Source organism: Pan troglodytes, chromosome 15 (genome assembly GCF_028858775.2).
Source record: "Pan troglodytes isolate AG18354 chromosome 15, NHGRI_mPanTro3-v2.0_pri, whole genome shotgun sequence".
Classification (NCBI taxonomy): Eukaryota; Metazoa; Chordata; class Mammalia; order Primates; family Hominidae; genus Pan; species Pan troglodytes.
In genome coordinates this window covers 79,367,418-79,387,265 of record NC_072413.2, presented here as the reverse complement: position 1 = coordinate 79,387,265, position 19,848 = coordinate 79,367,418, and the positions used below count along the sequence as shown (strand labels likewise).

The window sequence follows — 19,848 nt, the reverse complement described above, 5'->3', positions numbered from 1 at the left end:
AGGCAGAATGTGCTGTTGTGGAAAGTGCAGAATTTATAGAGTCAGGAGGTCTGTAATTCTGTCCCAATTCTGGGAGATGGTTAGCTCTGTGACCTTGATCTAGTCACAGAACCTCTCTGAGCCAGTTACTTTATCAAGTGAGAGAAATATTTGCTTTACTTATCTCAGGGTTACTGTAAAAGTGAATTGAAATAACCCATGAAGTTCTTTGCATTCTGGAACTATATACTAATTGTAATTTTTGGTAACTGGTAAAAAATAAGACAATTTCATTGATTCTAAGAAATATATGTGTGTGTGTGTATAAATAAGTAAATATATATATATATATTTATTTTTATATTTACTTTTATTTTTTTTTGAGATGGAGTCTCACTCTGTCACCCAGGCTAGAGTGCAGTAGTGCAGTCTCGGCTCACTGCAGCCTCCACCTCCTGGGTTCAAGCGATTCTCCTGCCTCAGCCTCCCGAGTAGCTGGAATTATGGGCGCACACCACTACGCCTGGCTAATTTTTGTATTTTTAGTAGAGACGAGGTTTCACCTTGTTGGCCAGTCTGGTCAGAAAATCCTGACCTCAAGTGATCCTCCCTCCTCGGCCTTCCAAATTGCTAGGATTACAGGCGTGAGCCACTGTGCCCAGCCTTAAAAAATATTTTATCTTCTCTGAAATTAGATGAATTGTAAAATGCATCTAATTTATATATGGCTCTAAAATATAGATAAGAAATTATCCACATCAACTCCCTACTGTCACACAGACAAAATATTAGTATTCTCATTTCAAAAAAAATATGAAGTGGAGTTAAACCAAGATGAATGTACCAAGATGGAGTAAGTCAGTATCTTCTAAGAGTTCAAGGAACTGGAAAATGTTTTGCAAATTTTAAAGCCTGGCCTCCTACCAGAGCCATTCACTAATGTGATACACTGCTCAGGTACGTGGGGATGTCAGTCAAGGTCACTGCCTCAGGAATGCACCAAAGATCAGAGGCAATGCCTAACCAGTTTTTCAAGCCAAGTGTAACTTAGATTCTTGACTCTGAATGTGGGGCCATGGAATTGTTAGATAGCAGAGCCATCGGGATTGTTGATTTTGAAGGAAAATCACACAGTAGAGTATTTCGTAATTATAACCTTGGGATATACATATATGTATGCATGTACATAAATGTGTGTATTTATAAGTGTGTATACACACATATACACACACGTAATATGACTTTAGAGAAGGAAGCCACCTAGGGTTAGGAGATTATGCTGTGTGTGCTTGTAAGAGAAAAAGAAGAGGGAGTTCACTTATGGAGAATCATAGATAGATGCTAACTATGGTCAAAGTATGACATTTGTTTCTTTTGGACTTCTTTCTCATACATGTTTGACTTGAGGCTGAGGTGTTCATTCTGTTCCCCAGTTTTCAATGGAAATTGGAAGAAGATTGGGTGATCTCCTTTTGTTTTTTAAAATAAAATATTTAAATGAAAGAATGAAATTTTTAAACGTCGAAATAATAAGAGCAAACAACCAGGATTACTGAACTCATTTTCTCTTTTAGGAGCATCAAGGTACCTGTTAATTAATGTGTGTGTGTGTGCGTGTGTGTGTGTGTGTGTGTGTTCTTCAGTGAACTCTGTTCAGGTTTTATTAATGAGAATTCAGGTCTCTCATCAAGGAAAAGAATGTGGAAGAGGAAAGGGAAGAGAAGCAGTATTCAAGTCCTTAATCTGATTTAGTCTTCCTCACAGGGTAATGGGGCCTTCCAGTCTTCTCTTTGTTCTAGCAACTTATGAAACAAGCAGCATGGTTATTTCAACTTCTGATTCAGCTTCTATGGCTCCTGTAGCCCACTGTGACACAGATATCAGTGTATGAAAGCTTGTTATTATCTTGTGTCGCTGTGCTATGCACAATTCTGAGTGCATAATAGATGCTCAATAAGGTAGCTGAATATCTTGCTTTAGAAGAACACTGTAAAGAAATATGTAGAATTTATGTAGTCTGTCTTTCCCATTCTTCCTTTCTTTGTAGCTTTTGATTTGACCTTTAGATGCTTGTCCTTATTCAAGAGAAAACTGAGGCCTTACTTGTGGGTTTGGAATGGACACCAGGATCTAGTTGAAGATGTTTCTGCATAAACTCCAAACAGATGACTGGACAGTGGTTGCCAGTAGTCTCAAACCCAAAAAGTGGATGTGGAGATTTTCATAGACGCTACCTAGCTGAATACCTATGAAAAAGAGGTAGACAGGGAAGATGGCCAAAGATTTAACAACCTCTTTTGGATCACTAACCAGGCACAAGTAATGTTTTTGTATTATATAGCATAGCTAGCCTAACAAAATAAATCATTTTCCCAGCTCTGGAGCAATGGAATTAATCTATATGGCTGAATGAAACCTTCCTTTTATTCTCATATAATTTATACAATTTCTGTAAAATTTCCAATTAATTTTCAGTACATTACTGTGAAATGACCTGTATTTAGATGTCTGAACTAGTCTCTTTTTAAAAGTGAACACAAGTCAGAAAGTAATGTTCCAGGGGAGGACTTCCAGTTCTGGTTATACTTGGTAACTAGCCCTTCTTCTGCAGTGAACAACCACAAAACAGCAACATCTATGAGGCAACTGTTTTCAGGCTTCGGTCAACAGGCAGCACAAGATTTTCTATCCTGAGGTGAGCCTGACACTCGCCTTGGCTCTTTTCCAGGGAAGAGTTTCCTGACTGCAGTGTGGTCAGCTGGAGTCTAAGCCAAGCACAGCAGTCCTGCTGAGCTAAGAAAACAGAGATCAGAGTTTGGGGCAATTGAAGCAGCTGGAATCTGCAGGATAGGGCACCAGAGAGCAGAGAGTTGGGGAGCAGAGAGCATGGGGATGGGGAGAGAGGAGCAGAAGTATGTCTGGGTGTACCCAGAGAACCGTTGGCCAGCTTAGAGTGCACAGGTGCACACTGAAACCATGCAGAGCTTAATAGAGTGGCTGCTGGAGGATTGAGAATGGGACAAAGATAACTGGACATCAGGCAATAGTGGGGGACATTGGTGGTCCAGCCCAGCCACAGTGGAAAGAGCTCGTTAACGTCTTATTAACATCTCAAGCATCCAACCAAGTATGGAAAGCCTGTGTCTTAGGGGTAAGGATCATGTTCTCAAGGAGGGTCTGTAAATTTTTTTCTGTAAAGGGCCAGTAGTTATTATTATTGAGCAGTAATTATTTCAGTCCCTGTGAGCCATACAGTATCTGTCACAGCTACTCAACTCTGCTATTGTAGACCAAAAGCAGCTATAGACAATATGTAAACTAATGAGTGTGGCTGGTAAATATACTAATAATACAACTTTATTTACCAAAAAAGGCAGAGGGCCAGACTTAGGCTGTGGCTGTAGTTTGCCAGCCCATGCTCTAGAGTAAGATTTACTTGAAACTACCCTAGCAAAGCCTAGAACCAAGCCCTGTGTGTTAGTCAGGGTTCTCTAAAGGGACAGAATTAATAGGATAGATGTATATATGAAGGGTAGTTTATTAAGGAGTATTGATCACAAGGTGAAGTCCCACAGTAGGCTGTCTTCAAGCTGAGGAGCAAGGAATCCAATCCGAGCCCCAAAACCTCAAAAGTAGGGAAGCCGACAGTGTGGCCTTCAGTCTGTGGTCAAAGACCCAGGAGCGCCTGGCAAATCACTGGTGTAAGTCCAAGAGTCCAAAAGCTGAAGAAATTGGAGTCTGATGTTAGACGGCAGGAAGCATCCAGCATGGGAGAAAGATGAAGGCCAGAAGACTCAGCAAGTCTGGTCATTCCACTTTCTTCTGCCTGCTTTATTCTAGCCACACTAGCTACTGATTAGATGGTACCCACCCAGATTGAGAGTGAGTCTGCCTCTCCCAGTCCACTGACTCAAATGTTAATCTCCTTTGGCAACACCCTTAAAGACATACCTGGGAACAATACTTTGCATCCTTCAGTCCAATCAAGTTGACACTCAATATTAACCATCATACCCTGTCAAGATCTACAGGGGAGACAGAGTTTAGAAATTGAGTCCTATGGCAATTAGAGGGCCATGGGAAACAAATTAATCCAATGAAGTAAAAGACCAAGCTTTATACAAGCTCTAGGCGAGCAGCACTTGGTCAGACTGCCTGCTGGAACAAACATCAGCACTCTGCAGAGGAAAGTCAAATCCAGAAGGTCTTCAGTGTATCACCAACAATTATTAGGTATGCAAAAAAAAAAAAAAAAAAAAAAAACCTTAGGAAAGTAAAAACCTTAGGAAAGTAAAAACCATAGTCAAGCAAAAAAAAAAACAAAAAACAATAGTAACTAATCCCAAATGGTCTAGAGGTTGGATTTAGCAGGCAAAGTCTTTAAAGCAGCCATTATAAATATGTTCAAAGAACTAAAGGAAAATATTGTCACAATGAGTGAATATATAAGGCATCACAGCAAAGAAATAGAAACTGTAAAAGAACATTATAAAATGGAAAAGCTGAATAAGATACAAAATTCATGGGATAAGCTTATGGGAGAATGGAGATGAGAAGAGAAAGAGTCAGTGAACGCAAGGACAGATTAGCAGAAGAGATGGAAAAGGGGCAGAAAAACACATTTGAAGAAATACTGACTTAGTTTTTCCAAATTTAATGAAAAAACTGACATACAGATTCAAGAAACTCCACTAACTTCGAGTAAAATGAGTTCTAAGAAAACTACATCCAAATGCACTATAGTCAGTTGCTGAAAATGAAAGATAAAGAGAAAATATTGAAAGCCATTAGAGGAAAGAAGACACATTATATAAGCATGAGTAATTACATATAATCAACTGCTCATTAGAAACATTCAGACCAAAAGGCAAAATACTGAAGGAAAAATTCTCTGTCTTGTGAAAAGTAGCCTTCAAAATCAAGGATGAAATAAAAAATGGACTGCTTTAGAGCATTGCTGTCCAATAGGAATATACCATGAGGCCAGGTGCAGTAACTTGTGCCTGTAATCCCAGCACTTTGGGAGACTGAAGTGGGAGGATTGCTTGAGCCCAGGAGTTTGAGACCACCCTGGGCAACAGAGTGAGACCCTGTCTCTACGGAAACATTTTTTAAAATTAGCTGGGTGTGATGGTGTGCATTTATAGACCCAGCTATTCAGGAGGCTGAGGTGGGAGGATCACATGGGCCTGCAGAGAGGTCAAGGCTGTAGTGAGCTGTGATAGTGCCCTGTACTCCAGCATGAGCAAGAGTGAGATCCTGTCTCAGTTAAAAAAGGAAGAAATATAGTGTGGGCTACTTATATATGATTTTAAATATTTTAGTAGTTTCATTTAAAAAAGTTGAAAGGAACTGGTGAAATTAATTTTAACAGTATGTTTTACTTAAGCTAATACATCCAGGATACCATTTTAACATGAAAGCAGTATAAAATTATTAGATATTTTACACGTTTTTATACTCTTTAAAGCCTGGTGTATATTTTACACTTAAGGAACAACTTATTCAGATTAACCACATATCAGTAGTCCCTATGTCTAGTGTCTGCTGTATTGGAATTGGATGATATAATTTTAGATCAAAGAGAAAGGGGAATGAACATATTTCCCTATATCTAGATTTTCTCCAAAGCTATTTTACATATAGTGTTTAAATTAACCTTCCTAAAACATTTATTAACGTCTCAAAAGAGCTGAAGAGGCTACCTCCTGTATGTTAAGGCAAATTCATTCATTCATTCATTCATTCATTCAGCTGGTTACCCAACAAACATTTACTAAAAGCCATACCCTATTCTAAGAGTTAAAGACATCAATAAGCAAAAGATCAAGTCCCTTTCCTCATATAGCCACATTAGCAAATAATTTAATTATAATTTGGTAAATGAGTGTAGGTTAAGATAGTATCAGCATTCAGAAGATATGGGGGATAAAGGGCAAGTGGGAAGTATGGTACTTTACTTATTGGAAGTTGAGGAGTACCACCATAGATCAGAGTTTTTGGTTGCAAGCAACAGAAATTAATTTTGGCTAATACAAGCAGGAAAGAAGTCTATTGAAGGGTATGAAAGAGCTCATCGGATTGCCAGATGACTCTCAAACGTGGCTTGGAAAATAGGTAGGAGCCATAGGACCTAGCCGGCAGTGAACAGAGCCAGAGTCACACCATGGGTCTGGTTAGGATGCCGCACTTGTCACCATTGCCACGGAATTGAGTTGTGCCTGCTTCTGGGCTTGGGTCAAGTTTCCATTGTTCGCATGCCACTCTTGCATGTATTCAAGGCCCTTGTACCTGTTAGCATTCCCTCAATATTCTAGCAGCCATTGACAAAGCCTGGATTAATTGCCAGGAGGGATGTAAAGATAATATTTTTTTTCTCGAAAAAGAAAGGAGTTTTGGGTGTTGAGTAGGCAAAAAACAATGAGCATGCATATTATAAAGGTTTTATGGCAAAATAATTTGTGTTCTTTATCTTTGCATTCAGTGATTGCCACTTGGCATAAATACTTGTTGAGCCAGGCCTGAGATAATGATTGAGCTAAGACTTGAAGGTGAGCAGGAGCTCATGAAATAAAAATGTAGGGAAAATGTATCCCAAATATAGTATTTAATAATGTATTAATATATGAACAAGTGATCGAATAGGACAAAGTATATTAAAAAACACAGTCTTTCAATAACTCAGTTCATCAGGAATATAGGATTCACAAGGAGAGAGAATGACACATGGGATTATAGAGGTGGATCAGGGCCAGATTCACAAAGTGCCTGCATTTATACAACAATTTTTATTGAGCTGCTAACATGTGCCAGGCGCTATGCTCAATGCTGAGGGTATAGCATGCAACCCCTGCTCTCAGGAATCCTTTGTTCATTTCTCATACTTCATTTTATCCTGTGAGGAGACTTTGAGGAGCTGTAAGCAGAGCTGTAGCATAGCCATTTTCAGGTTTTAGGAAGATAACTCTAGCATAATAGGCTGGATAGTAGGTTTGAGCAGGTGATACTGAAGGCAGGGAGACAGGTAGGAGACTTGCAACTGTCTGTGTGAGAGATCATGAGGGGCTGAGCCAAGGCATTGGCAGTGGGATTGGAGAGGGTAAGCTCCAGAGCTCAAACTCGTTCTGAAACTTAGAGCTCCTTTTCCAGGATGCTTGACACCCTCTTCAGATGAACAGAGTGTAACTCACTGTGGGCTAGACATGCCATTCCTGCTCCCCCTTCCTGAGTGCCTGTGCCCCACAGCTCTTTTGCTCAGACCCCTCCTTTCCGGCTTAGGGTACAGTTCAAGACCACCTGTAGCTCAAGCTCTCAGAAGTCTCTTAACACTCTTACTTGCTGCTGTCCTACTTTTAGTGACTAACCACCAGAATAGGTTAGAGAGCAGAAGTTATTGTTTTAGGTTGCTGTGGTATCTCCCTGCAGTTGACAGCTGCTTGAGGGCAGAGATGCTGTTTTGTTCTTCCTTGACCCTCAGGCCCTAGAATGGGCAGAAACAGTACATGTTCCTGATGACTGTGCCCCCCAACTTTGTGAAACACACCGGAGGTACTGATGGCTGAAAAATTCCATCACCACGCTTCGTCCAGCACTGTCTGAGGAAGGCTTATCTCCCTTAAGCACACTTCTCGAGTCACTCTCTGCTTTTAAACCTCCCACAGCTTCTCATTTCCCCTTGAACTCTCCTTAGCTTTCATGGTCAATCAATCCCTTCAGTCCATATTCCCCCAGTAGATACCTCTGCTCTCATGAGACAGAGGCTTGTTCAGACAGAAACACACCTTGTTAAGGTCTGCTTCTGATTTTTACTGTCACTTGCAGTGATCCCCTGTCCAGAGGCTTCCCTCACTTGTCCCTCTGTTGGTCCAGAATCAAGGACATCCTTCACATCTCAGAAACCCACCCAGTCCCATATGATTCCAACTCTCAGAGATCTCCCTATGGCTAAACTGTGGCAATTAGAGGACTGTCATAAGACAAAACTACTTCTATGACCCCCATCTTATCAGACAATTGCATTCTCCCTTCTACAAATTTTTGTATAATGCTGAGAAAGAAGTAGCTCTCTGAAATGGCAACTCCAAGACTTCAATGAAACTTTTAGCATCTGTTGGTCAATCCTCCTGCTGATACTGAGTCACCACTCATTTGTGGTGATTCTAAACCTCATTTTATGATTCACATTCTAAAAATGGGGTGAGGTTTTTACCAAGAAACTAATTCCAGTATGAACTTAACCTCACAATTATTGGGTTCTTCTGTGGGTTTCCAGCTGCTAGCACAGCACTTTTCAAGGTCTAATTTCTTATGGCTTATTGGTGTGGCTCTTCCATGGCAAATACCTAAAATCCATTTTATGGATTTATGGTATGGAATATGATGGGGGGTTCCATGTGATCAATTTGTTCCACCAGTCTTCATTGGGACCACTCATTGTCTGTCACCAGCCCATGTCTGGTCTGGGACAAGTGAAGGAAGGATAGATAAAGTTTTGGGGCTCTTTTTTCGTTCATACGTTCTGAGGAATGGTCTTGGTACTTTGGCCAGAATGCACCTATATCTATAATGAAGAGGATTTAGAATCTGCCTTCTGGGCACTGTAGCTGAGCACATGACTCTACTTAGCATTTTGAACAATGACTGAAACCAGATTCTGCAAATGACAGAAATGCAGTGGTTTCATGAAATCTGCATTCCAGTCCCAAGACTTCTACGAACAAGTTACGCAACGTTGGGCGAGTCATTTAACAATAGCAGCAGTGCTGGCGATGGCTAACATTGGTTTGGAATGGAGCCCGGGGCACAGTAAGCCCTCTGTAAGGTCACCTGCTGTTTTCATTGTCATCGTTACAGAGGGTTTATTACATCCAGTCCTTAGTACTTGGCGTACATTATCTTGTTTAATCCTCGGAATTATGGAGTGAGTTTTATTATTCTTTCTGTACAAGGTTGAACTGAAGCTTAAAGAGGTTGAGTTATGAGTCCACGACTGTATAGGACTCCAAGACTGTATAGGACTCAAATCCAAACAACCTAACTCCTGGGCCTGTGATCACAATCTCTATTCGTGCGCCTGATTTCCTTGGGCCTCAGTTTTCTCATAACACCTGAAGTTGTTGATCTTTAAAACCTTTCAGTTTAAAATTTTTAAATATTTTCCTCTTACCTTCACCTTCGTCCCCTGTTCTCTTCCCTACCGCACTTATCCATGACTTTTGCTGGGTTCATCATTGCAGGATTGGCAGGATGTTTTCCCCATTGAGTGATGACACTGCATGTGTCAGCATAGGGACTTGTATTGTGGGTTTGTTTGTTTTTTTTTTTTTTGACGGGTGCTGTGGGGCTGGTTTACATGCTGCTGTCGTTGAAAGAGGAGGAATCTGACTCTTCAATTTTACTGCCTTATCTTGGCCCGCAGCCATTACCACATTGAGTGACACACATTTGACAGGGCTTGAGAAAGTCGTCATAGGCAGAAGCCAGTGGGAATCAGCTCTTTGTGCTTGTGGACCCTGCACTGCTCTCTGGTAAGATCTGGTTTGGGAGACCTGCTCTCTCCAGGCTGTTTGCCTATGTCTGGCCTTGTGGTTGGCAAGGATCCTAGGAGAGGGACTTGGAGAAGAGGCTTCTGGGCTTCCCATCCTTTATACAGCTTGGGGTGTGCTGGCAAACTTTCACATGGGGAGTTTCCCGGACATTTCATTACAGTTCCATTGTAATTGATATTTGTAAAGTACTTAAGTTGGGTGATAGTCTATATGTACTGTATTCTGTTGTACTTCTTTGCGGCTGTGACACCAGGGTTAGAGTGTTTTGGCTGCAGAAGACCTGGGCTCAAGGGTTGGATCTATCAGCGTGGTGCTTCAAACACACCTGCTTGTTATGGCTTTTACTTGATTATTCTTTGGGTGAGATCTTATTATGAAGAAAAGTCAGCCACTGTGCTGAGATTTGTAAACTCTTCCACTTAGCCTGGAGGAAGCATTTTACCAAAAGGGCCTGGAAGCACTAAAAGTATTAGGTAAGTCACTTAATTTTTCTCAGCCCAAATTTCTGTATCCATAGAAGAATTAGAGTACTATGAGTCCTACTCATCAAAATGGCTACTGAATCAAGTGAAGTATGGTATGAAAATGTGTTTCTGAAAATTATAAATTCTATATAAACATTAGTTGTTTTTAGGAAGCATCATATGCCAAAACTGTTTTAAACACCAAAAAAGCAAAAGCTGTTCATGTTTTTACCGATTTTCCCACGTAGAGATTATTTACTGCAGATGATAACCTGTAGTAAAATTTCCTAAACTTTTCATTGTGCAGCAATTGGAAGACTGTGAGTTAAGTTGTTCTAGAAACTATCTGAATATTGTGTATATTTAGTTAATAAGAACTGATATTGTTCAAGGTATATAGTAGCTCCTCTGTGGAAGCACATTGATTTTAGATAAATTCAGATTTTATTAATTCATTATAAATCATTATTAGATCAAGAGCTAGGTTCAGGTTGTAAAAAGATATTAATACCATAAACAAAATTATGTCAATTAAGAATCTTTCTGTATTCCTAGAACATAATTGCAGTGTGAGCAAAGGCTAGACCGTTGCAACTAATTTAAATAGGCCTAGATTGAAAATGTTACTCTAACTCACATTTTTCACTACCACAGATGTTCCCTATCCTCTTACTCCAAATGAACAAGATCACTTCATTTCTATTTTTCTTGATTGATAAACCATGCTTGGAGATACCATCTGGAGATTGTTGGGTTTCTGCCAGAGATTTAAATCAGGTTTATAAAGAGTTACCTGCCTAAGGCAAGAAACTGGACTAATTTAATAGAAAAAAACATGCTTTTATTTTGCCAGCTAGTAAGAGAAAGTGAAAGCATTTTGAAAAGTTTTAATATTTGTTTTGCAATGATAGTATTATAGATGACAATATTTCTAAAATACAATAATTAGGGAAATTAGAGAATCTAATTGCTGAAATTTGTGTAATTATTTGCAAGTGTGATATGAAGGCTTATCTAGAAACCTTGATGCTAAAGACAGACATTTCAGTATAAAAGGTGAGGGCATGACAGGAACAGAGCGAAGTAAGGCAAGTTGGAAACCACCCCAGGCCTTCTTGTGGGCAGCGCTAAAAGCCCTAGACCTATGTGGATTCAGTATAATGTGATGGTTATCCTTTTAAATTTTTTGTTTGTTTGTTTGTTAAACAGATTTCTGCCTGGCAGATTAACCAATGGCAAGAGGGGCTGATCTGTCTACATTCTGAGTACTGCCCTTGGCAAGACACCTAGAACAGACCCTGGACCCAAGTCTACCGTACTACCATACCCCTACTCCAGCCCACCCCAGACAGTATTCTGGGGTTCACCTGAGGTCAGCAGTGTGAAGATGACCAGTGCCTTTTTAGCATGACGACTTTGGACCATGTGATTGCCACCCACCAGTCAGAATGGGTCTCCTTCAATGAAGAGCCACCCTTTCCTGCCCACTCGCAGGGTAAGGAGTGCCTTCGTTTCCTAAAGTGAAGAGATTGTCAAAGAACCATGTCTATTTGTTATGGCTTCTACTTGATTATTCTTTGGGTGGGATCTTAATATAGAAAAAAGAGTCAGTTTCTCACTTTCTTTCTTGAGATCTTAGAATCCTAAGTGGAAGAATTTACACACTGAAAAAGCATCTTGGGAACCTTGGGGCCCTAAAAAGAGGCTTGGAAACACCAAAAGTAGTGGCTCTTTTCTCCCAAGAAACAAAAACTTAATATTTACCAAATACTTTACTCTCAGCCTTTTTAAAACGTAGTTGTTAAAAGTAGTTGTTAAAAGTGACAGGCTCTGGAGCCAGAGTGCTTGGGTTCAAATCCCTGTTGCACCAGGAATGAGTGATATGCTTTTGGGTAGATTATTTATTTAACCTCTCCATGCATAGTTTCATTATCTGTACAGTAGGGATAATCAGTACCTATCTCACAGGTTGCTGTGAGGCTTAAGTGAATTCATACATAAAAGTGCTTAGAGCAGTGCCTGGCACGTGGAAAGAGCTCAGTACGGTCATCCTTGATCATAAGGAGGATGACTATATTGACTTTGGAGAACTTGTGCTCAGGGATGAAGGTCAAGGTAGGATCCAGGAGATATTTGCAGAGACATGTGAGTTGGTTCTGTTCTACTACAGCTACCAGTGCCAACTGAAGTCATCCCACTGTCATTTATAACACCTAGAAAGTGTGAGTCGACAGGTATGCTCTCCAATATGGTGGCCATGTGGTTACTGAGCCCCTGAAATGTGACAAGTCTGAATTGGGATGTGCTGTAAGCATCAGATACCTACACTAAATTTCAAAGACCTAGTTTAAAAAAATTAAATAGCTAATAATTTTATATTTCTTACATGTTGAAATTATAAATTTTCAGCATTGGGTTGAAATGTGTATTATTAAAATACTTTCTGCTGTTGTGTTTAATTTTTTTCATGTGGCTACTAGAAAATTTAAAATTACATATGTAGCTCACATTTTATTTCTGTTTGACAGTGCTGTAGAGGCTTTGAATACTTGCAGATGGACTGGTTGGCTAGTGATGGGAGAAAAGATTTTATATTAATTATTTGATTAAAAACATTTATACAGAAAAATTGACTTCTTTTGTTGTACAGCTGATGAATTTCAGCACATGTATAGATTTGTGTATCTACCACCATAATCAGGATATAGTTTTTTTGTTGTTGTTGTTGTTTTGAGACGGAGTTTCGCTCTTGTTGCTCAGGCTGGAGTGCAGTGGTGCAATCTCAGCTCACTGCAACCTCCGCCTCCTGGATTCAAGTGATTCTCCTGCCTCAGCTTCCCAAGTAGCTGGGATTACAGGCATGTGCCACCATGCCCGGCTAATTTTGTATTTTTAGTAGAGATGGGGTTTTGCCATGTTGGTCAGGCTGGTCTTGAACCACTGACCTCAGGTGATCCACTCACCTCGGCCTCCCAAAGTGTTGGGATTATAGGTGTGAGCCACTGCGCCCGGCCAGTTTTTTTAATTTCCAAAAAAAAATTGTGAAGGCTGTTTAATTTTCTAGGGCCAATCAAGTGATACAGTGCTGCAGAAATAACCTCTAGGTTACATTCAGCTGGTCATTAGTGCACATGGGTTTGCACCTGGTGTCCTGTGGCTGTGTATAGCTTAGACTGCAAAGAATTTGAAATTTGAATTTGAATGTCTTCAGAAAGAAGTGCTCTTGTTCAGCCACAGTCCCCACCAGTCCCTTTTGCCTTTCACTTGTCCCACTTGACTCAGGTATATTTCTTACTTGACCTCTGTAAGCACTTTCCTTTGTGACCCCCAAGCACTGGAGTAGATGCTGGCATAAGAATAGTGAAGAAGGCTCCTCGTCTCTGCCTGCCAGGATACTGACTGGAGACATGCTGAGCTTACAGCGTTTACACATGATTAGGGAAACAGTCATTTAACATGCAGTCAGATGGGTGTGGCTCTTTCTTCTCCCCACTCACTGTAGTGGCGAGTCATGCGGGCACCCCATGGTCATACTTAGTTTTTGCCTCCATGAGATGGCTCTGAAGAGCGGCCTTCCTCACATGATGGTGGCGTCTGGTATCTGTTTCAGGGGGCACGGAAGAGCACCTCCCAGGACTGTCATCTTCCCCAGACCAGTCCGAGAGCTCCTCCGGGGAGAACCATGTGGTGGATGGAGGCTCTCAAGACCATTCCCACTCGGAGCAGGATGACTCCTCTGAAAAGATGGGCCTCATCTCTGAAGCAGCTTCCCCACCTGGGAGCCCTGAGCAGCCCCCACCTGACCTGGCCTCGGCCATCAGCAACTGGGTTCAGTTTGAAGATGACACGCCCTGGGCCAGCACATCTCCACCTCATCAGGAAACAGCTGAGACAGGTGAGGAGGTAGGAAGGGCCCGGCTTGAGTTTGTGGTCAGCAGGGATGCTTTTCAGTGAGAGGTCTATAGGGCTGCCAGGATTCCATTTCATCTGCCCCCTAACCCTGAAGCACTGGTCGCATAGGGGAGAGCAGACGGAGTTCTCATCTGGTTTAATTCTGTAACTTGTTTTTGTTGACATAAGCATACAAAAGAATGTATGTGTTCTAGGACATTTCTAGTCCTTTACTCTTGTCCCTGGCTGTTGACTTGTCTTTAAAATAATGCATATATATTTTTCTATTAGGGATTGGAATTATATTTACTCAGCCCCTAAACTGTAAGCACCTTACATACAGAAATGAATGTTTCTGCTGGGTGCGGTGGCTCATGCCTATAATTTCATCACTTTGAGAGGCCGAGAAGGGTGGCTCACTTGAGATCAGGAGTTTGAGACCCACCTGGCTAACACGGAGAAACCCCGTCTCTGCTAAAAATACAAAAATTAGCTGGGCGTGGTCATGCACTTCTGTAATCCCAGCCACTCAGGAGGCTGAGGCATGTGAATTGCTGAACCTGGGAGCGGAGGTTGCAGTAAGCTGAGGTCGCGCCACTGCACTCCAGCCTGGGTGACAGAGCTAGACTCTGTCTCCAAAAAATAAAAACAGAAATGAATGTGTGTGAAAGTGTGGACCACTGACCATGTCTAACCAAGTCACCAATAGGATTTGTTAAATATGGATATTCTCACACTTCAGAACTCTTGAATCCAAATCCTCATGGGTAGGGATGGTTGTTCATGAGAAATCTCTTATTTTCTGGCATTTCAATGGCCAGAAGCTGCACTGGGGAGCTTAGTAAAGCTGTAGGACTTGTTAGTCCCCACCCTGGTGACCTGGCTACTTCTTTGTTGTGCACTGAAGTATGCCACAGGTGATTGGATAAGCTTTGGGACTGTATTAGTTTTCTATTTGCTGCTGTAACAAGTCACCACAAGTGTAGTGGCTTGAACAACGTGAGTTTATCATCTTATGATTCTGTATTTCAGAAGTCCATCATGGGTGTCACCGGCTCAAAATCAAGGTGTTGGCAGGGCTGCGTTCCTTTCTGGAAGCTCTAGGGGAGAGTCTGTTTCCTGGCCCTTCCCAGCTTTCAGAGGCTGTCAACATTCCTTGGCATATGGCCCCTTCCTCTATCTCCAAAGCCAGGAATGTGGCATCTCTTTGTGCCTTTCTTCTGAAGTCACATCTTTCCCTGACATTTGCCTTTGTCTTCCATTAAGGACCTCTGTGGTTATGTTGGGCTCACCAGGCATTAAGGACCTCTGTGGTTACACTGGGCTCACCAGGATAATGTCCCCATCTCAAGGTCCTTAACATAATCACATCAGTAAAGTTCTTTTGCCAAATAAAGTAACATATTCACAGGTTCTGGAAATCAAGATGTGGACATCTTGGGGTAGAATGGGAGGCATTCTGTCTACCACAGAGACCTACTAGCAAAAAGCAGGGTTGGTGTATTTTTCTGTTGGTGTGTTGTTTTGCTAGTGTCACTTTTTAAGGCTGATTCCTTTGTTTTTCAATGTGTTTTCAATACTAAAATGATTTTAAGAAAATATAAAACAATTCTGTAACAAACATTTATATTTTTACATAATAATTTGCACATTTATGTCTATTTTTTCATATTTAAACATCAGATTTCCTTTTTTTTTTTTTTGTTTGAGATGGAGTCTTGCTCTGTTGCCCAGGCTGGAGTGCAGTGGTGCAATCTCAGCTCACTGCAACCTCTGCCCCTGAGGTTCAAGCGATTCTCAGGTCTCAGCCTCCTGAGTAGCTGGGATTACAAGCACCCATCACCATGCCTGGCTAATTTTTGTATTTTTAGTAGAGACAGGATTTTGCCATGTTGGCCAGGCTGGTTTCGAACTCCTTGACCTCAGGTGAACCACCTGCCTTAGCCTCCCAAAGTGCTGGGATTACAGGCGTGAGCCACTGTGCCCAGCCTAAACATCAATTTCTGCATGAATTGTCATTGAGTCATGAGTCTCAGTGCAGCATGGAAGAAGTGACAGGTCCAGACAGGCTTCCCTTACTGAACACCTAACACTGAGAAGGCTCTGGGCTAAGTGTTGATGCATGTAGGGAAAAGTTACAGAACACTGGGCAGTGAATGAACACAGAAATAATGTTCCTTCTGCTTAATATGATACATTTACTGCATACTTATTGTCTCAGTTTCTGTGCTCAGTGCCTTAGCTACATCATCTCATGTACTCCTTACAACAATTGTATGAGGAAGGTATTAATATTAATCCATATTACACATGGTGGAGGAGACTCAGCCAGAAGTGGGCTTTGGGAATTCAACCAAGACTGTGTGCTAGGAAATGGCAGGAGAGCTTCCGCACCAGGCTGACCGGCCCCAAGGTCTTGGAGCAGCCTTCGGATGCCCTGTGCTCTCCTTCCGTTTGCCTCACTCTTCCTGCTGCTGCTGCTGCTGCTGCTGCTGCTGCTGCTCTAGTATCCTCTGCTCCCTCATTACCCAGGAGGCAGTGGGGGCAAGGAATGGAAGGTAAATGATGGGTGGGGTGCTCTTTCTCCACTTTGCTGCCCTAAAATGGCCATGCCTTCAGGTCATGGATTATATTCATGCCATTCAGATTCTTTCACATTTTATCTATAGCCTCAAAGATTTCCTGATTGCTCAAAACTATTTATGTGACAGTCAATTTGCTCAACTCTTCACTGATTTTTCCAAAACTAATTTTGAGATTAGTCATAATTATGTTGCCCCCATCTGACTGAGGATCTTATCTTGTGACTGACAATGCTTTTGATATATTGTGAAAGCTTTACCCTTTAAGGCAGCAATTCACAGTCTGGCCCATAGACCTTGGTGTCTCCTGAGACCCTTTCAAGGCGTCTTTGGGGTTAAAATCATTTTCATTCTAATTCTAAGATGTTATTTGCCTTTTCACTGCATTGACATTTGCATTGATGGTTAAAAAATAACAGCAGATGAAACTTTTGGCCATTGTCTACTCACAGTAAAACAAAATGTATATTTCACCCAATAATATCCTTGATGAGGCAGTAAAAATTATTAATTTCTTAAAATTGTGATTCTTGAGTATGTCTTTTTAACATTCTCTGTGACAGATTGGGAAAAAATACATGAAGCACTTTTGCTCCATATCAAATTGTAATAATTGTCTTGAAAAAAAAGTTTTTAAAAAAATATTTAAGAATTCAGTTTAAAAATTAAAGTTATTTTAAAATTATTTTTTAAAATCACATAATGCAAAAAATTCTTAATGAACAAAATATCAGTATTTTAAAGACAAGATCCAGTTAACACTTTCATGACTATGCTACACTTGGCCCACCTGGACCTGGTGTTGCAGGAATTTTCCTAAAGTTCAGCTAAAGATGGGGTCCTTGTCCATCACACAGCCATGAAAATTCAGGCTCACAGATGGTTTGAAGGGTAAGTAAAGCAGGGCTTTATTGGGTGAAAAGGGAAAAAGAGGGGAAACAGGGACTCTCAGCAAGGCCAGAGTTCATCTAGAGCACTTCCGGACCGCGCCCAAATCCCAGGTTCCACACAGGAAGAGGAGGGGCCAGGCTCTTCCCTGCTGCAAGTGGCACAAACTTCCGCAGCTCCACCCCAGCGCACAGGCCAGTTGGAGTTTTTCCGGGGACCCCCTCCCCTCTGGCTGTCTCACTGGTTCTAATAAAGCTTTATTTACAGAGATAGTCAACCTGTGAGCTGTAGTTTGCTGCTTTGATTTTGATTTGATATTTTTAACATATTGCCTTAAAATGTTATTTTGATTACTGAGTTTTTTGGCACCCTCTTAAATTTTACATCTAAGGCAAGTGTGTCACTTGCCTTAGCCTAATCTCAGCCCTGCATTGTCCTAAGAATTTTAGATGTATTAATATTACTAGAGAATAAATCAAGAAATGACAGTGTTCAAATCCATGAAAGCATAATTTTGAAAACTGCTCAAGTATGAATAATTCCATCTGTTCATATGTGTGAAAATTTAACTCAACCCTGTGGAGATGGAGTTCTCTACCTTAGGAGGGTCCTGTAGGATGGGTTCCCAGCAGACTTGATGCCCAGTCTGTAGGCAAGAAGCAGAAATAAACCATGTGGAGGGCCAGCCCCACCTCAAGAAGTGTTTCTAACCTAGAAACCCAAGGAGCATAGGGGACGGTGCACAGCATTAGAGTGGTAAAGAAAATGGTTCAATTCCAAATTTTCTGCCAATACCCAACTTGACCCATCAATGAACCTAAACTGAATCAAAAGCTGCAGAGTACATTCCTATTACCCAAACTAACCTCTCCCACATAAGCTAATTCCCTCTTGGGTTTCCTCCCATGGATTGTGTTTAACAATAAGGATAGAGTAATTGGCAGAGCTAAGGCCAGTTACACAGGAGAGACTAGGCGTTAGTCCCCCACTCCTGCCCCCACATAATGGATAATGTAGACATTCCCCAAGTTACACAGTCATTCCATTCAGGAGGCTGTTGTGCAGCTCAGATTTTAATTTGAATCCAAAATGTTTGAATGCATGTGCTGTATATTGCAATAATACCACATATGTAACTGCAGGCATTATGCAGAAATAACACAGATGTTTGCAGCAAGTAGAGACAGTGTGAGACTTGCTGCAATCACTGCTACCTGCTCTGTTCTTTCAGTAATACTAAGCTGAGTAATGGCTCCCAAAGACATCAGGTTGTCCTCCCTGGAACCTATAAATATTATCGTATTTGGGGAAAGGGTCTTTGTAGATGAGAGTAAGGATTTTGAGATGGGGAGATAATCCTGGATTATCTGTGGGCCTTAACTGCAGTCACATGCATCCTTATGAAAGTGGCAGAGGGCGATTTTGCTTACACAGAAGAGAAGGCACTGTGAAGATGAAACAGAAAGAAATTTGAAAATGCTGATCTTAAAGATTTTAGTGATGAAGCCACAGCCAAGGAATGCCGGCAGCCACCAGAAGCTGCAAGATACAAGAAACAGATGCTTCCTTAAAGCCTCTGCGGGGAGTGCAGTTCTGCTGACATCTTGATTTTAGCACAGTGATTCTCATCTCAGACTCTGGCTTCCAGAACTGTGAGAGAATAAATTACTGTTGTTTTGAGATACCAAATTTGTGGTAATTTGTTACAGCAGCCATAGGAAACTAATGTACTAAGTCTGTAAAATCTTAAAATGGAACCCTTTGCATAAGGCTGAGAATGAGTCAGTCTGAATTAGGGGAGCATCTGTAAATCTGTAATGATGCAAGACTTTTTTGTTTGTTTGTTTGTTTGTTTTTTGTTTTGTTTTTTGAGACGGAGTCTCGCTCTGTTGCCCAGGCTCTGGAGTGCAGTGGCGCGATCTCAGCTCACGATGCAGGGTATTTCTTAAGGAGATGTGTGCATGTCAGTGTGCTTTGTCCCTAAACCTTACAGCTCCTTATAGTTTACTCATTGAGTCACCAGATATTTACTAAGCACTTCCTCTGTATAGTTCTGCTAGGTGTGGATATTCAAAGACATAGCACAGTGCTCAGAATTGAGCAGAAATCCACTGGGCTTCTTCCTGGATCCTCTAGTAGCAAACCAGAGCCAACCTGTGCTGCTGTGATTACCATCTCTTGCGGTTGTCTTTCAACCACTACTTGTCTTTCTGTTTTTAAGTTTTTCTTTTTTTTTTTTTTTTGAAATGGAGTCTCACTCTGTCACTCAGGCTGGAGTCCAGTGGCGCAATCTCAGCTCACTGGGTTCAAGTGATTCTCCTGCTTCAGCCCCCAAATAGCTGGGATTACAGGCGTGTGCCATCACATCCAGCTAATTTTTGTATTTTTAGTAGAGATGGGTTTCATTATGTTAGCCAGGCTGGTCACAAACTCCTGACCTCAAATGATCTGCCCACCTCGGCCTCCCGAAGTGCTGGGATTACAGGCATGAGCCAC

General features: G+C 41.3%; 1 protein-coding gene across 11 annotated transcripts in view; it reads left to right on the top strand.

Annotated features, from left to right (window-relative positions):
* STON2 (stonin 2) overlaps positions 1-19,848 on the top strand; it is a 176,099-nt gene that overhangs the window by 26,758 nt on the left and 129,493 nt on the right. For 7 of the 11 annotated variants that reach the window (XM_054666199.2, XM_063793861.1, XM_016926524.4 and 4 more), the window contains exons 3-4: positions 11,201-11,486; positions 13,602-13,886. In XM_054666199.2, coding sequence (XP_054522174.1) covers positions 11,399-11,486; positions 13,602-13,886 — 373 coding nt within the window. In that variant the 5' untranslated portion in view covers positions 11,201-11,398. Of the gene's footprint in view, positions 1-9,427; positions 9,507-11,200; positions 11,487-13,601; positions 13,887-19,848 lie in introns of those variants that run through there. The other 4 variants (XM_063793862.1, XM_009428265.5, XM_054666197.2 and 1 more) reach the window with 3 other exon arrangements.